Genomic DNA, 25,843 nt, shown 5'->3' with positions numbered 1-25,843 from the left:
TCAGAGCGTGTCATTACAAACCCTTGACGACAGTGAGCTCCCTGGGAGGCCTTGTCTGTTTTGGTCTGCAGTACAAGTGATGGCTGGAAACACCCAGTATTCTCTTCCTCTGATGGGAGGATTACAAGCAGACACGGGACTGTTTTCTGGCAGTCAGTAAGTACAAAAAGGGATTTGTAAGCTTGAAGATGTCACATGCAACACAGAGAAAAGTGAGAGCTCTAAGACTTAATGAGTTGGCTCAAAGCTAATACTGTGTGCAATTAAACAGACAAAGGTTTGTGTGAATTTATGCCTTTTATTCATTTTTTTTCTTCTAGATAATCTCATTTCCTTTGCACACTGCTGTCTGTTGGCAGGAGACCAGAATGGGCAAAGTAGCATGCTCCAATTTACACATGGGTGGTGGGGATAGTACACTGTTTTCCCATGTGCTGTTGAGTAGCAGGGCCATTGAAAAGCACAGTTCTCACAGTGTACAAGGGTCTGGAACATTTTGTTCTGTAAACGTTCTTATTCTCTTCCCCACAGTAGCTGAGTACCTTCCATTAGTGCAATAAGTGATGTAGAGTTCCCCTGTGTAACAGTGGAGACAGCTGCAATCAGATTTGTGCAGCACTGAGATGCAGATGTAGGTGTCTTGGATACTACCATAGAGCACTCCCAACCTGAGAAACAAGGGGCTGTCATATATAATCATGCCAGTGGTCTCCCATATGGCAGTGCAGAGTACTCGTTTCTGCCTGTCTTGCATGCTTCTGAATGTAGTTATATTGAGCTATATGATTATGTTCACATTGTTTGACCTTACTTGGGTTTGCTCCTGGTGGGAAAGGCATTAGCTGAGTATTCAGTACAGGTACCGAGGAACCACTGTTTCTATCTGCTTTCCTACAGTCTGTACTTGCTTTCCAAATGTAGCAGACCACACGGGGAACACCTTTCTGCCTTTGCCTTCCTTCCGCAGCCCTAGTGTCCTGAAACAACCTCCCATTGGTATCGGGCTCAGGAATCTATTCATCCTGCCATTAACCAGTGTTGTTGGGTTGCCTCACTGCTGATCTGTAACTAAATGGCCCTGTAAGACCTCTCCTCAATCTGTATTTACATAAATGGAAGCCAAGGCCTAGATTGGGGAAAAAACTTGCCAAAGACCACACTGCAAATCAGTGGCAGGATACAAGCCAGTTTGTCTCACTCCCAGATTTAACCACTAAGTTAACCATGCCACTCTTGACGCACCTTGTCCTTCCAGGAAGCAGCTGCCCAGATAAGAGGCAGAGAGGTGAGGATCTGGTGATCTGCAGGCTGGACTGGGAGCTAGGAACTCCCAAATTATAGTTCTTTGCCACTGGCATCTTCTATGGCACTGGGCAAGTCCCTGTGGTCCTTAAGTTTCTCCATTTGCGAGCATCAATTGGTGAATGTTTGTGAAGTGCTGTGGTAAGTATTAGAAGGCTTTGTGCTCTAGTTCAGCTCGCGGTAGCCTCCTCTTATTTTAGAGAAAGGGAGCCATTCAACTGAATAGGCAGCAGGGCCAATCTCCAGGCCAAAGAGTGATAACTAGAGAGCAGGCTTCAACCTGTAAACCAAAAACCATCCAGAGTTTGTGGCCAAGAGATTGCAAAGGATTCCTTTGCCAGCTGGCATCTGGATTTCAGCCGTCTATCTAACCATGCATTTACAGCACAAGCATCAGCATGCTATCGTAGTCATAGTGTACTCCTTCCCACATCTTTCAGTGGGGAAAGCATCAGCCCTAGGAACATCTTTTTTACTGAAGGGTTAAATTACACACAGTAATACGTGAGTGCTGCAAGGCTGGGCAGAGCTGCTACTTTTATCACAAGTGATCATAGGTCAAGGAGACCTGAAGAAAAATGAAAGGGATAAAGTTAGGTGGTGAGTGGGAAGGGCCCTTTTATCAGAGTTGATGTTCCTCTGCTGCAGGAACCTACCCAAAAAGGCATCCAGCCACTAGTTAGCAAATCATCTAGGTTTTTTTCATGGCTCATTAGAATGCTTGGAATTGTGCGTTGGAGCAATACTGTAATGAGGTGAGCACCAGCTGCCTGTTTCTGAAGGAAGAGGAGAGTAGACTTGGACCTGATGGAAGAACTACACCTCAAAAAGAGGCCCATGTGGAAGCTGGATTGCTGGTGAGTGTGGGCTACTCATCATTTTGCAGAACTGTGGGTGATGGGGCTATGTCCTATGATATTAAGAATGTGAGTGACTGGCTGTCTGGGTCAGACGGTTTTTACCTGGACAGTGTATGTACATCTGGAATACCATGTCCTCTCTTTGGGGGTGCTTGGTGAGGTGAGTGGTGGGTGTTGTATCTTGCCGTGAGCATGTCAGTGAGTCTGCACAATAGAACGGGATAGCTAGATTTGGCAAACTGAAGCTGTCTGAATGTGTCTGTGGGACAATTTCTTTTGTATTTGTATGTGTGCAGGTCCATGTTTGGAAACATCACACGTCTATGTGCTGTGACAGGGTCAGGTCAGAGAACTACAAGAGAGCGACCCTGTTGGAAACTGGGATGTGGGCAGGCATAAGTCTGCCCACAGCTAAAGGATCCTCCCCCAGCTTATGGGGCAGATCCAATGAGCTCGGAAAACCAACTGATTATGCTGGACAAAATAAAAGGGGTGGATGTGAAATCCAAGTGTCAAAACAAGGGATCCCAAAGGGGACATTGAGCAGAGATCCTGGGACAGTGCCTATTGTGTCTTGAAAGCATCCAAGGAGCCAGAGAACACCACCTAGAGGAACTCTGCCTGGATGTGTGAACAGCTAAAGGAGTGGAAACAGGCCCCACGATCGCAGGCCCCTCCTTCAGTCAGTTGATGGTCCCTGGTGTTATGAAAGACCACCGTGGCCATAGCCAGGAGGAGGTTACAGGAGAATGGTAGAAGGCCGGTACATTAGTGCCAGGTTAATCAAGTCCCCTTTCTCTGGGCAAGCTATAACAGGGGCTACTGCAGAGCAATCAACTCTCCTGGAGCCAATAAGAAGATTGCCAGAACCAATCAAGGCATGCAGGCCAATTAAGATACCTGGAGCCAGTCAGTAATGTGCTAGAATCCAATAAGACAGACTAATCAAGACCAGCTGGAGCTAATTGGTGTTGGTTAAAAGAACTTCAGAGCACCCAAGAAGCTGGGGTACAGAGGTGCACTGCTGGAGGACCGGGCAGTACAAATTCTAGCAGGTACCAGGAGGAAAAGTCCTGTAGTAAGGATAAAAAGGGTGCTTGGGGACAGGCAATGGGGAACTGACCCAGGGAATTGTAGCAGCCACACAGCTGGCTCAGGAGATGTAGCAGACAGCTGCTATCCATTTGGCTGGAACCCAAAAGAGAGGGCAGGCCTGGTTTCCCCTCATTCCTGCAACTTCCTAGCTGCCACAGGAGTTGACCTGGCCAGTCAGACACACCAGAGAGGAAGATGTACTTTGGAAAGAGAACTGGCCTATCCCTGATCTCTTAGGAGGAACAGCAGAGAGTATGCAGATGGTTCTCTTCCTTTCCCACATGCTGGCCAGTGATGAAGGTGGTAAGTAAATGGCAAGTTTGTGCCCCACTCCCAAAGGAAATGTCTAAGCTGAGGGCCGCTGTGAGCATCTGAAGCAAGCAATTTACCTGAAACATGGGACCCAGCAAGGCAGAGAAGGAGCTTTGTCAGAGTACTCATTTGTGACATACTATTTGTCTTCTCACTGGGAAGACTGCAGTCAAAAGCACATCCAATGCAGCTGTTAAGTCAGTGACTATAGGGTATACTGTCATAGGCAGTCTGTAATTGCATTTCCCTAGGTCTGGACTCTATCCAGTTGTTTTTGTATTGAGGGGGAAGGTGAGTCTGTCCGACCTCACCTGTTGGAGGTGATTGTATATCAAAGGGCCTGGGTCAGATGGGCATGTACAGAACTAGTACCATTTGAGTGGACTGCATGGATCTTGACCTGGCCTTCAGGCTGACTGTTTTATTTGGGAATGGAAAGAACAGGAACTTTCTGGCATGATCATATCTTGCGATTAGCTAGCCAGCCAGCCAGCCATAATGCTCTAACGACAAGAGGTTCTGGGCAGGGGGCAAATTTTGCAGTCACCCCAGGTTATGCTGCAGCTAGAGCAGACTTTGGAGATAACTCTTCAGCAAACAACGCTCCTGGTCTAAATATTCCATTTCCTCCAAAATATTTATTTTTACACTGATTTTGAGATTAATGTTTTTAAAACCTTGGCAGGTGAGACCTGGGCTAGGTCCTTGTACAGGAGAGATGCAGAATTCCCTCAGGTGCCTCCCACACCACAATAAGGACAAAGCCCTTTGGAGGGGGAACAACTCAAGACTGGATGGGTCTAAATGTAGGTACCCACATGAACAACGCTGCCTACCCTGACCCCATGAAAAACATGTAGCTGGACCTCCAGGAAAGGAGATGGTTACATGTCAAGGAAAGGCAGAACATCAAACCTTCTGGGAACAGAGTCAGCACTTTCCTTGCCCGCCTCAGATCAGCACATCCTGAGCTCCTTGAATGTGGGGCTTGTGATTTGGATTTAGACCTTGGCACTCAGGAGCTACGAAATGGACACAGTATTAAGTTGTGGGACTCCTGCATCCCGGCTCGGAGGCAGAAAGAGCCTGGGGGTGTGTCTCAGCTCCCGTTTTTGTTGAATTTAAGAACTTGTTCCTTCCTTCAGAAGGAACCCCTAAGTCTTCAGGACAGAGGGAAGGGCTAGGGTCCCAAGAAAACGGGAGCTGGAACAGGAAAGATTGTCCAGCCTCTCTTCCCCTTTCCAAACACAGTGAAGTTTCTCCATTAGGTGCCCCTCCACCAAATGTCCAGCCATTCTGGAGAGTGTTGTCTTCATGTCGTCAAAGTGCCTCTAAAAGAGAAGAACGTAGAGACATCCAGACAGAGAAATGTTTCCAAAGGGACCCCCAAAGTGGGTGATATGTCCTGAGCTTCATGGTTAGGAGCCCAGGCCTCAGTGTGCTTAAGTCTCTGGTCTCCTGGTTCCCTTCACGTGACTCTGGGAGCTGGGGAGTAGGTGGTAACAGTTTCTCTCTCAGCTTTGGATGGGGCCAATGCCTTTCAGCTGCACCTGCAGGATTTCACCACCATGTTGGAGAGCTGTTCTACTTTGGGGGTCCTCCCGACATAATACAGGATAGTGAGGGCCTCCAGGTCCTGGGGGACACAGCAGGGTGAGGCAGATGCCTGAGGATTCAGCGTGTTATACAAGCCCAGCACCTGCAGAAACAAAACACAGGTAGGAATGTGGTTGGAAGTTCATGAGGCTACTGGAGCTGCCGTGTGATGCTTTCCCACCCCCGTGGAGTCAGCAGCGCCGGTCTCCCGGCATCTATGTCACTCAACACTATAGTACTTCACTGACTGACTGGGACACTTTCCAATAGGTTTGCCCTTAAATGGAGCTCGCCTTTGAAAGTTTCGAATATGCCCAATCACGAAGGAGCCTGTAGTATATACTTCCAAGTCCGTTTGCTCTGCGGTTGATAATTGGACCGCATGGTTTATGGAACACAAATGCAGCCCGAGTAGCAGCTAACCCCTCTTCTCAGCTCAGCACTGGCATGGCTGATGGTGTCAAAGTGAATGCTTTACCAAAGCAGGGTGGAACTAGCCTGGGGCCATGTTGTGCTGGGCTCCATAAAAAGCATCTGAAAAAATCAGTGTTGTTGATTTCAGCCAACTTCTCCAGATAGTACTGGATTTAATCCAGCCTTCTCAAGTATCCATGACTCCCTCCCAGCTTTGAGCTGTCCGATGAGCACTCTCTCCACTCCATCCCCCAAGCAATTACAGTATAGTCCTGGAGCCAGAACACAGTCCTGGGGGACCCCACTGGATTCCTCCTTCCAGCTGGCCCTGAACCACTGATGATTACACACTCTAGTCACGTAACTGTCTCACAACATATGCCATGGCTCTCCTCAAAGGTGGCTGCATTTCAGTGGTGGGTAACTTGTAGATTTACAAGGTGAAAATCTGCTCTCACCTGCCCATTCCAGTCCCATTAACTGAAATGAAGTTGGACCTATTCTAAATGAAAGTTTGGCCCACATTCCTAGTTAGCCTTGAGGTTGTACAGTGCTATGGAAATAACTTATTTTATTATATCGCTCCATATAATCCATATGTCTTTAGCTTCCCTCTGGCACACCCTCTTTCCCGTTCCCCCCAAAATGCTGTGCACCCTGAGACAGACGTGAAGTTGGCTCAAAATGATTATTTGTGAGGAATCTTGTTTCTCACAGAATTTGCCCTTGGACGGGGCCGACAAACCGCCACTTGAGCATCGTTCTAACTGACCAAGGTTTTAGAATACATCTTGTTGCTTGCTAATTCCCTGCCTTTTCCCCTTTCCTTCAAAAATAGGAACCAGTCCAAATTCTCCTTACATTTACACTGATTCAGGCCCACTGACTTCCATAAGCTGCCTAACAGAACGTACACACATAGACTTGCTCTTTTGCTTGCCCAGGGAAGATTTCATCCACCTGGAACCATAAGGCCCACCTGTCCTGCCCTTTTCCCAGCTTCCAGTATTTCTTCTCTACTCATATCCTTAGTTCCAGAACTCCCACTATTGTTAGCCCTACGGCTGCATCAGGCCTTGCTGATGTGCTATGCTCAAGCCAGCAGGACAGATTTAACCTGCTTTCTGAGATCCCTCGCTTACCCACTTAACTATCAGTGCACTGAGTATCCTGTTACCAGTGGCCCTTTTTAGCGCAGCTTGAAGCAAAGTAGCTAGTGAGCCATCCTGCCTTCTCTCTGTTCTGCTGTCATCTCTCCTCCCAGGGGAGGAACAACCCCTGTGTTGTTTCTTCTGCTCACATTTGCAGGCTCAGCGGCACACTGGAGTCTTTACCCCCAAGTCTGCACGATCCTCATACGCAGAGCATGACAGCTCCCTTTTCTTTTAGCTATTTACTCTTTAGGGCCATGTCTACACTTTGCCAAAACTTTGTAATGGCCATGTTAATGGCCCAACTGAAGAATACTAATGAGGTGCTAAAGTGAATATTTAGTGCCTCATTAGCATGCTGTTGGCCGCAGAACTCAAAAGGGCCGCGTTTCGCTCGCACATGGCTCGTCTACACAGGGGTCCATTTCGAATGGACCCTGCAGACCTCAAAATCCCCTTATTCCCACAGATAGGAATAAGGGGATTCTGACGTTTGCAAGGTCCTTTCGAAAAGGACCCCTGCGTAGATGAGCCATGCGTGAGTGAAACGCGGCACTTTCAAAGTGCTGGGGCTGGCAGCACACTAATGAAGCGCTGAATAGTCACTTCAGCTCCTCATTAGTATGCTCCGATTTGGCCATTAGCATGGCCATTTTGAAGTTTTCCCCTAGTATACATGTAGCCTACGACTCCAGCCAATCTCACGGTAATGTTCCTGTCAAGAACTGACTTTGTCCTAGAGTTACCTAGAAGGGTAAACCATTAATGGCCCTAGAAGCATTAGCCTTTTGCAGATTTTATATATGCATCATCCTACTTAGTGGGCTTCTCCCACAGCCCTAGCCCCCTTCTTCATGTGGCCCCTGGGTGATGCAGGAGTGCTGCAGCGAGGAAAGGTGTCTCTGCCAAGAGGGAAACTTACCATGTTCCCCCTTTCCCTTGCTTCATGCAACTACCATAGCTTTTTATGGATTGGCTCCTTTTAACAATGTAAGGGTATTGGTGGGGGGATACATGGTCATATCTACACACATAGCCACTTCACCCACCACTGGGATGCAGGGCATTCACTTCATGCATCACAGAGATATTAGGCAGCAGCTGTTTACATGTGCGCAGCAGTATTTGTTGACATTTTACAACAGAAAATGCAGAATAACCCTGCAGCCTCCAGTAGAAACTGCAGAAGGAGCATAGGGAAGCAGAATGTAGTTACTGGAGTTGAAACTTGACCCAAACATTTAGAGTAAAGACCCATCCACTGCCATACAAAGTACACAGCCATCTTTATCCTTGAGGGGGCCATTTAGAGATCTAGGGCAAATAGATTTAAAAAAAAAAATGGTACTTGGTCCTGCCAAGAGGGCAGGGGACTGGACTCGATGACCTCCAGAGGTCCCTCCCAGTTCTATGAGAGGTGTGTATCTCCTTCTTAATGCCCACTGGGGGTCAGCACTGCTGTTTAAAGTCTCATTTGATAGACACCAACAGAAAGTGCTCCTGGGGACTGGACTAACCATGGGCTTAAACCTGACTCCAAAGGAAGAGTGTCTCCATCTGAACCGCCACCACTGCAGGCAGGCAGGCAGGCAGCACCCAGAAGTCTGTGTAACACCTGGCCTAGCTTGCCTCTGCTTAACTTGGAAGCATGAATGAGATCAGCCCGTCATTGCCAAAAGCCTAAAGTAGCCAGCGCCATTAGAAGCCCCTGTCAGTATCAAATGCCTGCCCCTACCGTGCTGTGGGTGGTGTCTGCGCTGCGGAGGTATGGGCAAGGGCCTGAGCAGAAGTTGGCGAAGTAGCCCCTGGGTTCATGGACCCATTTCCAACCCAGGTCCTGTCGGAAATCGATGTAGAGACGACGCACGCAGCAGTTCTCCTCCAAGTTCCTGACACAAAACATTGGCACAGAGTGAATCTAAGAACAAAGGGGAGATGGGAGATTCTGCCCCTCACTCACGTGGCTCAAGCGCTTCACATCCCATTGAAGGATACAGTCTTTTGAGCAGTGCCTGCTCTGACCGGGGTGGAGGTCCTGTGCTACTGGTAAGTCTGTCTAGGAGAAACAGCTTTGTGTGACCATGCTGCATGGCTGCAACAAGCAGAGCTGGGAGCAGCAAAAGCAAAGCAAGACTAAATATGGCAGTGCTCTAGTTCTGCCACAAGGAGACACTCCCCCCAGTGCAGGTGGGGAAGGGAAAGGGAAAGAGCCTGGATACATAAGAAAACTCCTTTTAAAAGCAGAAGTGGAACGGCAGGAACAAACCATAATGCCCAAGAGTGGGCAACACCCTGTTCGGCCAGCCCCAAAATATCCATGAAAGACCCAACCTTAGCTGCGTGACACTACAAGTTCCAGCTCCAACTTGTAGGTCAAATATGTCCTGCAGGAGACATTTCAAGTCTCCATAGGTCACACTCAATGGCTAGGATCTCAGCCACAATAAGAGGGCCTACTCTTCCCGTCTGTATCAGTTTCTCCAAAAATCACTGAGCCCTTGTCCTGGCATGAAGGAATATCATTCTGCGCAGACTCAGCACAGTTCTGCCCTTAAAAAGGCCTGTGCAAGCACACAGGTGTTCCCACGCCACCCAGCAGGAAAAGAGCAGCTGCCTCAGAACTGGTGATCCTGCTGCTGTTTGACTGAGGGAACAGGATAATGCCGGGGCAGGCAGGGTCTTTGCTTACCGGAAGCAGTAATTGGTATCCAGAGCTCTTTTCTTCCTTTGGCCTCCCAGAGCTGGCTTCTCAAGCCGATGTGGGGGTAACATCATCAAAATCAGATGGGGGTTGTGAAGGTCCTTCTGCTTCTTCAGCCGCCCCAAGTCCCCACGCCCATAGTCATCCTCACTGTCGATGCCTGAGGACAGAAAAAGGCATCCTCCTGTAAAGGTTTTGCCTTGGAGCAGACAGAAAGAGTGTATGGCTCAAGAAGGCGTGAAGCAAGAGCCCAGGAGACCTTTCAGCAGCCTGGACTGGACTGTGTAATGTTTGCCTTCACTCCTAATCTAGGAAGAAAGGGACCTCCACTTCCCTGTAATATTCATTCCTGGACTTTTTCCCAGACTGCTCCCAAACTGAACCCCTACTTGACCCTGGTGAATTTGTTGCCACTGGCCTGAAACAGTGGCTTCTAGACCACTTGTTTTACTATTTGCAAACTGCTGGTAGGGCTGTTAATCAGCCCACCTCTCTTGGCCTCAGTCTCAGGACAGGTAGAAAGATGAGTGGTCTAATGATGTCAGATCACTGGCGCTCCTCAAAAATAGGATCGGAAATAGAGCAGGTGGGGGCTGAGAGCCAAGAGATACCTAGTTCTCAACCCAGCCAAGCCCCTGTCTCTCTGCCACCTCAGGCAAGATGTCCAACTCCTGGTGCTTCAGCCATCTGCTCTAAAAACCAGAGTTTGAGGCGGGGAGCCTGACAAGAAATCTGAGAATGCAGCAGAGTGAAGCATCCCAGAGAGGTTACAACACAAAATTACCCCTTTCTGCACACATCCATCCACACTAACCCACACACAAACTCATTCACTTGCCTGCAAACGCACACATTTAAACACAGTTATGTACGCAGTACTACAATCCACATGCTAACCCATTATCTGTTATAACCGCTACATGTACATGGGTTCCTTGGGTATAAAATACTCAAACATTCTGCTCAAGATGGAAATTCAATTCTTCCTCTGCAACTGCTCCATACTCCCCTCTGCCATGAGGTTTCCCCAACCATTGTCACCTTTGAACTTGACCTCCAACACCTCATGAAAGTTCTCCAAGATGTCCCCATTGGGCTGAAAGGTGTGACATGGACAGTGGATGCTGATCTCCAGCCCCAGGTTGGACTCTGCAGAGGAAGAGGTGACTCCATGAGAAACACATTCTAGCTATATGAATTGTGCTCCAATTTATGAAGAGAGTCCCAGGGAGGCTGGAAACCCCACAGCACCTATATTCTGAGCTCAGCTCAAGGGCTGCTGGATGACATGGGAGGTGAGGACCAGCTATCAACTTAAAAAAAAGAAGGCTTCACTTGTACCAACAGCCCTACCCTTGTTAAATAGAACCTTCTACAGAGGAGAGAAGGACATTTATGGCTAAGTTTCTAAAGCACTCAGAAATCTAACAGCATCTGATGTCTTCAGTGGGTGGAATTGGAAGCTGAACACTTTGTGTTCAACTCTGGCCTTAAGTGTTTTAAGTCAGTAGCCCCATCACAGTGCCATTAACAGGCCTTGAACTACTGCTGAAGGAGGAGACCTGAAGGCAAGTGAATTTGACATGGATAAATGTTTTACTTGGGTGTGTTTTGCCCAGCTCTGATCAACGTGGAAGCTGCAAACTCCTATTTTTGCTGAATTTCCATATGTCTAAGCCATGCTGATTTTCCTCGGGTAACATGTTCCTTCATATTAATAAGTACTTCCTGAGGCCTCCCATACTGTGTGCTCAAAAGAGAGGCTCTCTTTGTAGCAGGAATCTGTTAAAAAAAATTTTTTTTTTGTAACATAAGTCCCTATTCCATGTCTCTGTGTGAATGGAAATGGTTGGCTGTCTGTGGTATTGCTAAGGTGCCTGTCACCTTGATCTCTAAGCACCATGCACATTGTGACATTTTGCATTGCACAGTATCAGCCAGCATGACTGTCTAATGCCAAGTGTGATTCAGGTATTGAATTCAGGCCATTAAGGACGAACTTCAGACTGATTTAAAACAGACGGAGCCAACAAACTCATGGCTTATCCTTTCTGAGACTGGCTTCATGTCAAGTGCCTGCATTCCAGCTTTTAATGACACCCAGGTTCTAGCTGTGAGGTAATCCGTCTGTGACTCATGGTACCTGTGTTCCAGCTGTGAGGGGTACTGATTGGTGGCTCTGCTGAATGGTAGCAGAGGCAAAACTGTTGCTAGCTTCTCAGCCATAGCCCTTTTGTACACTGTAATACTGTGGCTGAGCTAGGTGTGTCAGACAAATGCATGAGACTAGAAGCTTCTGGTATTCCCTCATCTTTACCCCATGAGACTTTAAACAGTCAAAGGAATCGGGATTCTTGGTCCCACCACATAGTTTGCAGTTATACAGGCAGCGCAGCCTCTTGAAAAGAAACAGAGAGGTAGCCGTGTTAGTCTGTATTCTAACAAAACAAACCAGCAGTCAGGCAGCACTTTAAAGCACTCCATGATTGCTGGTTTCCCTTGAAAAGAAGGAGAGTACAGCTATCATGTCCCCTGGAGAGAGGGAACTGCAGGGAGAATAAAGTAACTAAAGGAGCAAGGCAGAGGCACACCAGGCAGCTCCTTCTGGGCAGTCTTGTCTCAAAACCTGGGCAGAACTGCTTTGGAGTGAGAACTACCCTTTGCTAGAGGGAGAGGAGGTTCTCCTCTGTACATTATCTGAGGGAACCAGATTCTCCACCCAGGCCCTTCTGAAATAGCAAGATCCCTACCTCTGTGCAGGAGCCACTCACGCACGGTCTCTGTGACATCAAAGGATAACCACTCGGCAGAGCCCCTCGTTTGCACATTCCGGCCACTGAGGTAGCGCTGCTTTGCTATGTGTTCGTCAGGCCGAAGGATCTGCGGCGGGAGAAGACATAAAGGGAATCAGCCAGGGCAGCATGGTTGGGGAGCAGAGACGCTGCACGTCCTCTGTTCCCTCACCACACATCAGTTTCTTGTGAACTAATCCAGGAGTGTGCCAGGGAAGGACAGTCTGGGAATGGCCCCGCCTCTCCTCCAGGAACACAGGTGAGAGTGAACCCATTCTACGAGGCACCAACCAAAGCATTGCCTGGGCCCTTCTCACAGCACTTGTCCTTAGAGGACTGGCCAGAGCTTGTGCTGTGTGCCCATGGCAGGAAAGGGTGGGCAAAGTGCTAATTTCAGCTGTCGTCACTGGACTAGCCTTGTGAGCTCTGCCTCTCCTCTGCCGTGTCCTGTCTTTGGTTGGCTCTGCCTGCCTCACCCCTCACACTCCCCCATTCTCACACTTTCACTGCTGAAAGGAAAGGGCAACAGGCTGAACTTTCACTGATTCGCCCTGTGACCACAGCAGAGCATTCCTCTGCCTGGATAAGTGCTGACTGTGCCTACGCCCATCACACAAACAAGGTCCACCTAAGATATTGTGGGGTGGGGGCTGAAGGTTACAGTCATGGGAGCTTGTTCCTCTTCCTCTCTCTACTCCCCCAACACAAATGGAAACCCCTGGGAGAGGGCATGAATCCAGGACACCCACGGTATCTGCGAATGTGTGAGCAGGAAACCGGGCAGCGAAGACCTGGGAAAGAGAAGGTTCTGAAAAGGTCAGGCTGAGGTGGCTGCTTGTACTGGGGGAATTAAGAGGGTTCTACCTTTGTCCAGTCTTTCCACACCCCAGTTCTGGTTAACCTGGAGAGCTGCGGCCAAGCTGCCTGCTCATCCCACCCCCAGATGCTTGGAAGTCGGGGAGAGCCACTCACCTGGAAGAGCTCAATACGTTGCTCGCTGCGTTTGGAGCTCGGGTTGGGCATTCGGAGCACCCGGAACTCCGCCCGAAACAGATTCGTGCTGTTCTTCTCTGCTGAGGACACGTTGAAGCGGAACACATTGGAGGTGATGCCCTTGGGGCAAATGCCCAGCTCATCTAGAAGGCAAAGAGGAAGGCTAAGAGCAGAGGGCCAGAAAAGGAGAGCCTAGGCAGAGCAGCATGGCTAATCAAGTGAATACCAGTGGATTGGCAAGGGCCATTCTGAACACAACCTGCCATTTGAGATTGTGCCACCTTTACAATGCAGCCTCCCTGTCCAGGCCAAAGTAAACAGAGGAGCAAATTCTCCACCCAAACCTACTTTAAATCAGAGATTTTTCTTAAATTTTCCCACTGATGCTACTGTTATTTCAGCTTCACCAGCCACAGCAACAAAGGCCCCCTGGTTGCCAGGCACCAGCATTTTTAATTCTAAGTCACCTAACCCATTGCTTGGCCAGTCTTAACACAGGTTTAAAATGCCATGGCCCATGCACTCCTCATCTGCACTAACACTCCCACTCCTGCTGCCAGCAGAGAAGTTAAACAGCATTCATGTTTAATAGACAAAACTTCCTGTACATGGGGCCCTCCCCACTGAGGACAGGTGAGTACCTCTGGATTTACACCACCTTTTCTGTGCACAGGACCTGGTTCAGTTGTTTGTGAACCTTTAGTTTTGAGAAGTTCTTGGATAAAACTATGTGGATGTGTCATTTTCTCCTGGAATGCAAACTGGCTGGCAAACACCAAGCTTGAGGCAAGGAGGAGGCTGTGGGATGCTGCCTAGTGGGTACTGTAGGGCTGGGCATTAGGCTCTATCTTCATGGATGGACTGGATGCAGGACTGACAGCTGATACTAGCCACAACACCAGCATGGACAGAGAAATAATCCCAAGGGACCTCGAGAGATTAGAGAAGTGCATTGGAAAGTACTCAGAGCCCCAGATAATGGATGTGGTGTGAGACAGAAGAGAGGCCCCAAAGAATGAGCCTCCTCTCACCTCATGTATTCCACTGCTGTTCTCTCTCTCCCCTTTCTCCTGCCCAGATTCCTCCTCTGCCCTAGGCTTAGGGAACTGCCTAGCACTACCGGCAAGCACAACTCCCTGAGTTAGTGCTTCCAACTCTCCAATAGCACAAAACTGGACACCGCTCCCATGAGGCCCCATCTCTTCTGTAAGACCCTGCCCCATAGCTGTGGCTCTGCCCTCCAGTCTCTCCATCCCCTCTCCTGTCACTGCTTGCTCATCCCCACCCTCGCTCTCACTGGGCTGGGACAGGGTGTTAGGGTGTGAGAGGGGAGTCAGGGCTCCAATGGGGGGCATGGGGTCTGGCATGGGGCTGTGTTTCTGGTGCAGGAGGTGGCTCAGGGCCGGAGCAGGGATATGGGCTCCAGGAGGGAGACAGGGTCCAGGAGGGAGTCCAGGGTCTCAGCGCCAGTCAGGCAGCGCTCACCTCAAGCAGCTCTTGGCTAGCTGTGCAGTGGGGCTAAAGTAGTTTCACTGCCTGCCCTGGCTCCACACTGCTCTCAGAAGTGGCTGGCATGCCCAGCCCGGAGGCGGAGGTGGAGGCACAGCCTGCAGTCTCCGTGCTGTGCCGTGGTTCCTGGCTAATGGGAACGGTGGAGGTGGCACTGGGGATGGGGGCAGTGTGTGTGGCACTTCCCTGGTTGTCACTTTGCCACGGGAACAGAGGGCTATGTTGGCCACTTCCAGGAGCTGCGTGGGGCCAGGGCAGGCAGCGAGCCTGCTTTAGGCCTGCTGTGCTACTGAGCAGACTTTCAACAGCCCGGTCAGCAGTGTTGACTGGAGCCGCCACGATCCCTTTCTGACCCGGCATTCCAGTCAAAAACAGACACCCGGCAGCCCTACCCGGGGCTCAAGCTTCACCTTCATCCTGGATAGAGAGCAGCCCTCACGACTTCCAGCTTTAAAACCAGCGTCACCCTGGCCACCTCGGTACCTGCTCCCCTCTGCCATCACATGCTGCTTTACTGCTAGCTGCACAGAGCACCGCACCGTCCCAAATGCCGCAGCCCCAGCACAGCGTGTGCAGCACAGCCACAGCCGGACCGCCGGCACTGCTCTGTTTTATCCTGTGATGATACACTTGTGTTAGCCCTAAGAAAAAGGACTATCCCCTGTTCCCATTCTAGGCCCCGCCAGTGGAAAACAGACAGGAGCACCTGCTAATCCTGAAATAACCGCCCCCAGTCTCAGTTGCTTCTCTTCACAGCACCATACACTTCCAAAGGAAACAGAGCAGCAGGCTCTGAAGAGAGGGCAAGCAGGGAACCAGTGCCCTGGAGAGAAGACAGACCTTCCCACAAACGAATACAAGCTCTCACCCTACATTTCCAGGGCCACATTCTGCTCAGCATGTCATTGATACAATCCACAGTTATGACAAAGGCTTTTCTCTTGATTTACACCCAGACTCAGAAGCAGAAGTACAAGAGTCTGTGTGCCAAGGCAGTATGTGGGACCAAATACTGCTCCCGTTGAACTTTATTGGGAGTTTTGTCATTGGCTTCTTTGGGGCTGTAGTTGGAACAATTGACCCCTCAAACAGGCTGTCTGATGCATTGCTCTCACCCAGGAGACAGATGGGTGCCAGGAGGTGACACTGTTTTTGTTTGATATAAAGGAGAGGTGGACCTGGGTATTATCTGATGGCACTTCTGCTCATGTCATCTCACCAGTTCCCCCCGAGAGTTCATACAGATGTTGAACAATATGAGGGAGAGGATTAAGCCTTGTAGGATTCTGCAATTGAAGGCTTTGGCTATGGAGGGAAAGTTGGCTAAAGGACCTAGTGGGGTTGGTATAATTGCACCCCTCTCTCAAAATGGCCTCTGTTTTGTGACTGGTGCCTAGCAAGGGCACTCCCTGACAAATGAGTCCTTCTCGCTGAGATCATCTAGCACTCAAAATAACTGGGTCTGAGTCACCTGAATCTCTTGAGACTCTGGATTCCTGAAGCAGAGTGAACTATAGATGGGCAGGAGGGGATTATTGTACATATTCTTCTCCCGTTTTACACGCTTTAGAGAGAGAATGGTATCCCTCTCTCCTTTAATGAGTCTGATCAATCTCTCTCTCTCTCTCACCATGCCCATTCTAATATAGCCTGCAGATAGGTCCATGAGTTGGGCGTGTGGCTGCAGGACATGTTACTGTTTTTTGGCTGCTGCTTCCTCACTTCATGTTCCCTGTAACCCTCTCTCCTCTGTCCCCTGAATTCCTGTCTGTGCAGTACAGTACAAGGCAGATACAAGTCACCTAGATACTGGATCCATACCCACCTGGATGTGAAAGGAAACATAGAAGGCTTCATGCCTCCAACATCTGGATCTCTCCTACTTTCCCCAAGTGATTGTTGGTCTCTCTGGTTGTCTCTCTGTTCCCCAGAACAGGCTGCTTGCCTAGGGTGTGAGAGGTGGGTGACTCACACGTGACACTTGAGTGTGACATGTGGCTCTGAGCATGGGCTGGGCTCTGACAATGAGAAAATAGTGGTTTGGGGCTCCCTTCAGGCTGCTTGGTGTGGATGGCACAAGTGGGCAGGGCTGGGGACAGGATTGTAGTGGCACTGCTATCCCTTGAGAAATATATTAGGAGACTCTTCTAAACAAGTGGTGTTCAACTCCTCCCCACTCTATTGTTTGCCAGGCTGAGGATGGGATGGGACCAGGGGCTGCCGTTCATCCAAACATAAGCCACCTGCATTTTGGAGGGTTTTCCTGACTACCTGGGGCAGAACACTACGCTCTCTAGGCAAGTGAAATCTTTTCCTCCCTAATAGCTACCTTGAGCAATGGCCACCTTCCCCTGCTATGCTCTTGTGCCTGGGACAGCACTGCAGAAAGAGGTGTCCCTCCAGTGACTGAACAACTCTGATCACGGTGAGGGCCAGGAGCCAGCTTTTCTAATGTAACCAAGCTCTCCCCGCTGTAAGCTGCCTTCTCAGATTCCCCCATTGTCAAGGTGGTGTCCTGAAGAAGGATGAGTTCTCCAAGTCAGGGAGTAGTTCAGCTGATGGTTTGGAGTTAGGGTAGTTCTGAATATGTTTATGTATGTGAGAGACTCCTCTGTTTCAGCCTTTAAGATTTCTCACTGTAGTAAGATTGGATTATGGTTCAGAATTTGCTCTCAGAGCACTATCTGAGAATGGCAGAGTCAGGGGAAAGTTGAACATTAGCCACTTTTGAAGACACAGGGCCAAATTCAACCTTGGTATAAGTGGATGAAACTACACTGCTTTCACTGGGGATGTGGCTGCTTATACCAGGGCTGAACTTGATATTATGTCCCCTATGGCAACTCAGTTTCTAAGATGTCTCTTCCCCAGGCCATACACTGGCCAGTGCCAAGAACTCAGTCCAAATAGCCTTTTGAAACCACTGCTCAACCATAAGTTGGGCATTCTGGATATGGATGGGGAAGGTTATTTAGTTGTAGTGCTAATCAAAATGAGAGACTAGTAGAATTAGAGACCTGGTAGCGATGGGGGACTTCAACTACACAGGCAACTATGGGAAGAGTAATGTGGCAAAACACATTTCCAATAAGTTCTTAGAGTATGTTAGAGATGGCAAAACTTCAAACTATCTTGATTCAAATGAAAAATAGGAAGACTCCTAAGAGGCTAATATGGATCCATCAGGAACTCCTTAATGAACTGAAAATCAAAGACCAGTCCTACAAAAAGTGGAACCATGAATTGATTGCTAAGGAGGAGTACAAAAAATAAAACGCATGCACGTAAGAACAACGCGAGAAAGGTTAAAGCACAGAACAAGTTACATCTAACAAGGGACATGAAAGAGAAGAGGGTCTTTGAATGCAGTAGGAGCAAGTAAAAGACAAAAGTAAGTGTTAAGTCCTCTGTTTAGCAGGGAAGGGTAATAATTGATGGTATCAAGAGGACTGAAGTGTTTAATCTTTTTAGCAAAAAATGCATAAAGATGACCAGGTACTTAAATATAGAGAAAGCACAGGTTAAAGAATATTTAGATAAGTTAGCTGTATTAGAGTGTCGTAGGTGGATGAAATTCATCCCAGGGTACTGAAGCAACTGACAACCATTAGCAGTTATCTTTGAGAACTGGAGGATGGGTGAGGTCCCAGAGGACTGGAAAAGGCTGAATGTAGTTCCTATCGTTAAGAAGGGGAACAAAGAGGCCCCAAGGAGTTATAGACCTGTCATCTTAACTGTAATACCTGGAAAATACTGGATTAATCAATGTATAGGCACCTACAGGATAATAACGTTTCAAGGCAGAGCCAGCATGGATTTGTCTTAAACAAATCATGCCAAACCCACCTAAGTTCCTTTGACAGGGCTACTGCCCTTGGATGTGGGGAACCAGTAGGCATGATATATCTTGATTTTACTAGGCTTTTGATACAGTCCCACATGACATACTCATAAACAAACTACAGAAATGTATTTCAGACAAAATGACTATAAAGTGGGTGCACAACTGATTGAAAGAGTACACTCAGAGTGTAGTTATCAATGGTTCACTGTCAGACTGGGAGAACATATCCAGTGGAATACCTGGGTCCGGTACTATTCAATATTTGCATGACTGAGTTGGATGATGAAACAGAATGTATGTTTACAAAATATTCAGGTGACATCAAGTTGGGTGGGGTTGCAGGCACTTTGGATGACAAGATGAGAATTCAATATAGCCCTGACAAATTGGAGACTTGATCAGAAGTCAATAATATGAAATGGAATAAAAGTAAATGCTAAGTACTTAGGAAGGAAAACAAGCAAATGCACAGCTACAAAATGGGCATAACTGGCTAAACCACTGTGCTGCTGAAAAGGATCTGGGAATTATAGGGCATCTCAAATTGAATGAGTCAACCATGTGATACAGTTGTGAAAAAGCCTAATAAAAAAAAAAAAACAGGAGGTAACTGTCCTGCTGTATTTGGCACGGGTGAGGCCTAAATTGGAGTACTATGTCCAGTTCTGGGGGGCCACACTGTAGGAAAGATATGAACAAACTGGAAAGTGTCCTGAGGAAAGAAACAAAAATAAGTGGTGTAGACAACCTGACCTATTAGGAAAAGTTGAAAGAATGGGTTTAATCTGGAGAAAAGAAGAATGCGGTGATGAGGGAACAACCACCTGCACATAGAGTAACAGCTGTTAGAACAAGGGTGGTGAGCCATTGTTGTCTGTGTCTACTGAGGGTAGGACAAAAAGTAATGGGCTTAATGTGAAGCAAGAGAGATTTAGGTTAGATATTAGTAGACAAACTCTGGGACAGATTTACAAGGGAGGCTGTAGAATCCCCATCATTGGGGGTGTGTAAGAATAGGTTGGAGAAATACCACTGTGGTGCTGACACCATTTTCATACCCAAACCAAGTTTGTCTGCAGTGTGTCTTTTTGATTTTGAGTGTGAGCTCCTCACGGCAGGAGCCTGGCCTACCAACATGTTTGCAGAATACCACTTATGGCACTATACTAATATATAAATACCCATTGAAGACTTTATTCCAGTTAATCCTGGTAAAAGCAACATAAATCTGGCAGTATGGCTGCAATTTGAAACTCCCACCACTGGAACTCAGTTCCTCCTCTACACAGTGCCAGGAACCTCTGTCACCAAAACAGCATTCTTCAATGCAATACCACAGCATCAGGGAACACCCTGCATTGTGACATGACAGCATGTCCTCCATTGTCTTCCAGAACTGGGGAATCTCACTGACTAAAGGTACTGCTCAGTGCCTAGGTTCACTCAGCTCCCAAATCGGCAATCTGCTCTGGGTTGGTTTCTGTGTCTGAATCTAGTTAGTGTCTACATCTGTGTCTGCTCAATATCTGGCCGGCTGCTCTCCAGTTGCACAACATCATCTGTTTTTCAGTGTCTTGTTGGTGTCAATGTCCCACTGGGATGTCCTCTGCATCTCCTCAGCTTCTACTTTGGTGTCTGCTCCACACCAACTCAACATTTATGCGATTCTCTGCTCATTAGCTGTCCCCTCAGCATCTGTGTCTCCTCAGCTTCTCAATGTCTGCATCAGCTCAGCATTTCCTCAGTACCTGGGTCTCTTAAACATATATACAGTGTCTTATCATTATGAGTCTCCTTAATATCTGAGTTTTCACTGCGCCTCTTCTGGCTGACTCTTCTCACCAGAAGAAGATATCTCTTCACTGTCTGTGTCTCCTCCTCATCTCCTCCATGTCTCTATGCCTTCTTCAGCATGTGTCTTTGCCGCCTTTGCATCTCACCACACTTCAGAGAGAGAATGGGCCAAATCCATGCCTGCTGTAACCACTGAAGCCAGCGAGTTTTGCCACAGATGAATTTGGCCCAGATCTGGGACTCTGCTGTCCACAGGCAAGACCCTCTTAGATTTCTGGTACTTTAGTCCTTCGTGGGTGATTTCAACTTTCGAGCCCCAAACTCTTTCCTCTGCTTTCCCCTCCCCACCATATTTTTTTCTTTCCTTTCTTCTCTCCTCCAGTCTCCCCTGTGTGTCCCTCTTCCCTTTCTGTCTTCTTCAGGATATCAGGGCTCCAGACATCGGCTGGGCTTACTATTCCCTGGCTAGAGTCTAGGTTAATGTTATTCCAAGACACTGAAAACCCATCCTTTGCCTGTCCCATTGCCAATGCTCAAACTCTTCCACCTGCTGCTGGGCAGCTCTCCAGACAGCACTTGGCCTTTTAATTTAAAAAAATCATTACTTTAAAAATTAATCTTTAGTTTCTTTTTTCAAGCCCCTGCCTTGACTCACACACACTGCTTCTCTTCACGCTTTCCTACACACTCTTTCTGGCTCCCCTCCAGCCTGATGGCTCCCTACTGTCCTGTCTGTTGACTTTCTCCAGTCCCCACAACATAACACACTTGCTGCCCCATCTCCATAAGCAGTAATTTTAGAGCCCATGAGGACACCTAATGGTAGGAAAAGAGCAGGAGGCTGTTCCCTGAGTTCTATCTGCTGTAATATTCTGAGGTTCCTATCTTGTGCAATCGCTCATCATTAGCCAATCTTCCTTCACTTGTACTGTGCTTTGAAAATCTTTGTTGTATACATGTGAGCCACATTCACTGAACAGGTGTTGTTCAAAGACATGCAAAAGCACATACAGATCTCAGAACATCTCCATATGAGCACATACACACCAAAAACACTACACACTCCAACTCACACTCTTCCCAAGCATGTACAAACAAACATGAGGACGTGCACATCTCACCCCCACTCCAGGTATACCTCAAGACACAGAAACAAATGGCTCATGTGTCACTCCAGCCTCACGCAGGCCTGAAAGACACAAGTACTCTTATCTCGCTGGTAAGAAATCTGGTTATATACATACATGCATACACACTGGCACTCACATGTGCACACACCTACTTGCACAAATGCACACAACATATACACACGTGCACCAATGCAGACTGACAAAGTATCATAGTGAGCACACACAGACTGGTGAATGCCTTTATACAGACGTCAGTATGATGGGACCTACATGCATGCACCCCGATACATATGTGTTGTCCAACACACACACTTTCCTAATGTGGTATGTATGGCTCAATCACCTGAAAAAAGCAATCAACGGGAGTTGCTATGACTCTCACTTCTCTCTGTGCTCCAGGAAGGCAGAAGTGGCCACAATTCCCCAGGCACCTGCCTCCTAGCTCGGAAAGACCATCAGAGTCTGTGAATGCTCCCACCAGGAAACGTCATGCTTTCCTGCTGGAAGTCCGCCTCCTTCCCCCTCCCCACAACACAGGCAGGGTGTCCCTTCTTTCTTGCATCCACCCCCGCCTTTTTCCTCCCATGCCTAGGAAGCCCCTAGGCGGCCTTGCCTCTTCATGCACTGTGCTCTTCCTGTTGGGTGTTGTCTCCCTGCCAGGATACAGCCCTGAAAGCCATCCTTAGGAGCAGAGGATAACCAGGAACTTACTGTGCTCTGGAAGACCCTGGATCATGTCAAATTTGTGGATCTCCTTGGCATAGTACTCAGACTCTGTACTGTCCTGAACACAGCTCTCCTCCTTCTCCTCCTCCATCTCCTCCAGCAGCTCCCGAGTGCTATTATACAGGGCCAGGATCTGGTAGGGCACATGAGCTGGTCCCACCGTCTCAGGGGGGCTAGTGAGCCTCAGCTTGCTCAGGATCTGCCCCCTAATGGCCTCCACCCTCTTCTTCTTGATGTGGTCGAGGTCTAGGGTGGTGCAGGAGGAGAGCGAGAGGCTGACGGTGGCAAAGCTCAGCAAGCAGAGGACCACCAGCGCCCGTTGCAAGTGCATCTTCCTGTGCGAGAGTCAAGAGGGGCCGCGACTGGGAGCGAACCCAAAGGCAGCGCTAGCGGGCGGGAGAGACCCAGCAGGGCTTTCGGTGCAGCTCCTGCAGACTGAGGCTTGGCACGAAGGTGCATGAACTCACCGCGCGGTGAGCGACTCAGGACTTCCAGGAAGCGCTGGCAACACTTAGGAAGAAGAAATAGGCTCTGTGCCTCGGCGAGCCGGGATCCTTCTCCATGTGTCCAAGCAGGACCCGCCGAGCCAGGGCTCCAGACACTCCAGGCCAGGGGACGCGGCCTCCGGGCGAGGCTGGAGCTGGCCTGTGCCGCCGGGCAGCCTCGCGGCTCCACAAGCAGGTCCCCCGGAGCAGCGGCCTCCCGCGCACGTGTCAGACAGGCAGCGCAGACCCGGGGGCCGAGCGCGGGCTCCGTACACTTGTTGCGGGCATGCACCATCCACGCGCGCCCCTTAGCTCACATCCCCACGCGGGGAAGGGTGGGGTTTGTCATTCGCTGCCGCTTGGCTCCATTGGCGCTGACTCGGGGCTGCGCGTACTTAAGCGACAGCCGGGCTGCACATCCCTCCGGCGTCTCCGCGGGGACCAGGTAGAAGCCCGGGCTAGCCTAGCCTAGCCCTGCCTTGCCCTGTCCTGCCTCTCGCCTAGCGAGATCCCCCAGCGCGCAGCCGGAGCCCCTCGCTCGCTCACCCCCTCCGGCCCCCTGGCGCCCCGCGCTGCCTCGCACTCTCTGACTCTCCAGTCCTAGCGGCTGAAATTTTATACCGCCCTCCCATGACGTCGGCGGGGCTGCAGACTGGCGGGGGAGGGACCCGTCGGCCCAGCCTTCACAGGCAGCCGGGCTTGATGCCTTCCACAGGCGCGGGGGAAGCAGGTCCCGTAGGAAGCCCGCAGCGGGCTCCCCCGCCGGGCGGGCTGGCTGGTTCCCACCCGGCGGGGGCGGGGGTGGGGGTAGGATGTGTTGCCCTCAGGTACATTCTCCCTTCAGCGCAGTCTTGCTCGCTCCCCCGGCCCTTGCCTGGTCGCTTGCTCCCTGCTGCTCCGGGGCGCGGCGGTGCGTGGCAGCGGAGCGCCGCTCCCCCCGCCCCGCCTCCGTGCTTGGCCCGCCGCCCCATTCCCTAGGGCCAGCCTTGGGGGTGAGCCTGTGGAGGAAACCCGCCGCCCCAGCCGGGCTGGCAGATCCCTAGGCCCGTACCAGCCCGGCATGGGCCGGGGCGGACTCAGCGCCCCGCACCGCTTGGATCGTGCTCAAGCAGGGGCAGCTCCGCAGCCCAGCTCGGTCCACGCTCCCGGGGCCAGAGCCGAGGGTGGGGCTTTTGGTAAGGCCGATGGCGCTCTCTGGCGGGGAGCACATGGCGGTGGCGCGGCCCGGCGGCAGCCTGCTCACCCCCGCCGTTCCCAGCCCTCGCTCCTTGCAGCCCTCGCTGGTGGTCCGCAGAGAGCTGGCGGGTGACTTGATGCTGGCGCCTCCGCTGATTTCCAGCTGCTAAATTGCATTAAAAGAAGCTAAAAATACACGACATACTTTGCTGATGTGATTTTTCCATGTGAGCAATGCTGGAGCTGCTGGAGGGATGGGATTCACCAGGGAATGGGAAGGGACATGAGGGAGGGGGCAGGGGCTGGAGGTGAGGGATGACAGGGCTGGACAGGTAATGTTTAATAGGCTTGGGGAGGGGATCCAGGCGAAGGCACCAGGGTCTGGGAAAGGGGGGAATAGTAGTATATCCAGACAATGGTGAATGTTGGTGGGAGGAGGAGCAGTTAGATATGGTTCTTGTGGCAGGGTGGATAAAAGCTTATGGCCTAGATTCAGAAGGCCTGGACAAGTAGGGATGCTTTCTGTTCTAAGTGCCTACATGGCTCCCCTCACCATAGGGTCTGAGCACCCCACAATCTTCCATGTCCCTATCCTGGGAAGCACCATTATCGCCAGTTTACAGAAAGGAAACAAGCACAGAGAGCCTTTGGGTATGTCTACACTGCAAAAAATTAGATACAGAAAATCTCCCCTGCCCTTCCCCCCCAGCAGCGAGTCTCAGGGCCCTGGTCAACTGACTTGGGTTGCTATGGGGCTAAAAGTAATGTAGCCATTTCCATCAGAGGGCAGCCCTGGCTCTGAGAACCTCCCCACTTTTGTCAGGTTTCAGAGCCCAGGCTCCAAGGCAAGCAGCAATCTCTACACTGCAATTTTTAGCTCCAGCCCACCAACCCCATGACCCCGAGTCAGTTTGCATGGACTCTGGCTCTGAGACATGCAGCTGTAGGATTGAGTGGGGGCAGGTTTGATGTAGACGTACCCTAAGTGACTTAAAAAACAACACGAAGTCTCGTGGCACCTTACCGACTAATAGATATTTTGGAGCATCAGCTTTCGGGGGGCAAAGACCCACTTCTTCAGATGCATCAGGTCTTTGCCCACCAAAGCTTATGCTTCAGAATATCTGTTAGTCTATAAGGTGCCACAGGACTTCTTGTTGTTTTTGAAGATACAAACTAACTCGGCTACCTCTCTGATACCTAACTCGGCTACCCCTCTGATACCTAAGTGACTCGTCCAACATCACACAGGAAGTGTGTTGCACAGCAGGGCATTTATCCCAGTCTTAGGGGCTCTTAGGCTAGCAACCTGTCCACAGGATCATTCTTTTTTCTCTATTCTTAGGTCTTCTAGTTTTTCGTCCCTAGATCTCAAAGCACATCCCAAAGGAAGTCAGTGCCATTAAAAGCACCATGGTTTCTGAACGCTAGACAAGGACAGTAGGGAGCCAAGAGCCAGGCTGAATAGCAGGGAGGAGAGTTGTCTGAAGGGCTGAACCGGAGTGGACAAAGAAGACTTTAGCTGCCTCAGGAGTAAGGGAAAGAGGAGCATGGCACAGCTATAGAGCAGAGCTAGCACTTAGGGTCCATAGCCTGGGCAAGTTGTATGAGTTGGTTGACGTGACCTCTAGGTTCTCTATAACAGTTTATTTTGATTAGTGGTCATGTTAAAATACAACAGTTTTCTGGGAACATTAGGGTTTTCGGGCGTGTTTTTTTATAAGTTTTAAAAATGAACCGTTTATACCAGACTGAACAATTCCTTAGAGGGGAGAGGGGATGGAAGTCATCTGAAGTAGAACTGTTTGCTTGGAGCTTGGCGAAGGGGCTAAGGAAAGCAAAAGAGCCGATCGGCTAGTCAAAGTGGTGGGAGATGGTCATGATCTGTCATGGGAGTCAGGGATACCAAGGAGAGGCACACAGCTGAGCAGGCCTGAGACATTGGCCTATTCCTGCTGTCACT

General features: G+C 49.7%; 1 protein-coding gene across 1 annotated transcript; it reads right to left on the bottom strand.

Moving 5' to 3' along the window:
• Nucleotides 1–278: 278 nt before the first annotated feature.
• Nucleotides 279–23,238, bottom strand: TGFB3 (transforming growth factor beta 3). Its single transcript, XM_074996749.1, is given in 8 exon segments — nt 279–5,268; nt 8,466–8,619; nt 9,420–9,591; nt 10,473–10,580; nt 12,182–12,311; nt 13,196–13,359; nt 22,205–22,567; nt 22,570–23,238. Coding segments are annotated over 8 exon segments (1,680 nt in total). The 5' UTR covers nt 23,000–23,238; the 3' UTR covers nt 279–5,109.
• Nucleotides 23,239–25,843: the final 2,605 nt, after the last annotated feature.

This window comes from Carettochelys insculpta, chromosome 6 (genome assembly GCF_033958435.1).
Source record: "Carettochelys insculpta isolate YL-2023 chromosome 6, ASM3395843v1, whole genome shotgun sequence".
Lineage (NCBI taxonomy): Eukaryota > Metazoa > Chordata > Testudines > Carettochelyidae > Carettochelys > Carettochelys insculpta.
The sequence above is the reverse complement of the archived record's forward strand: the minus strand, read 5'-3'. Positions and strand labels throughout refer to the sequence as shown.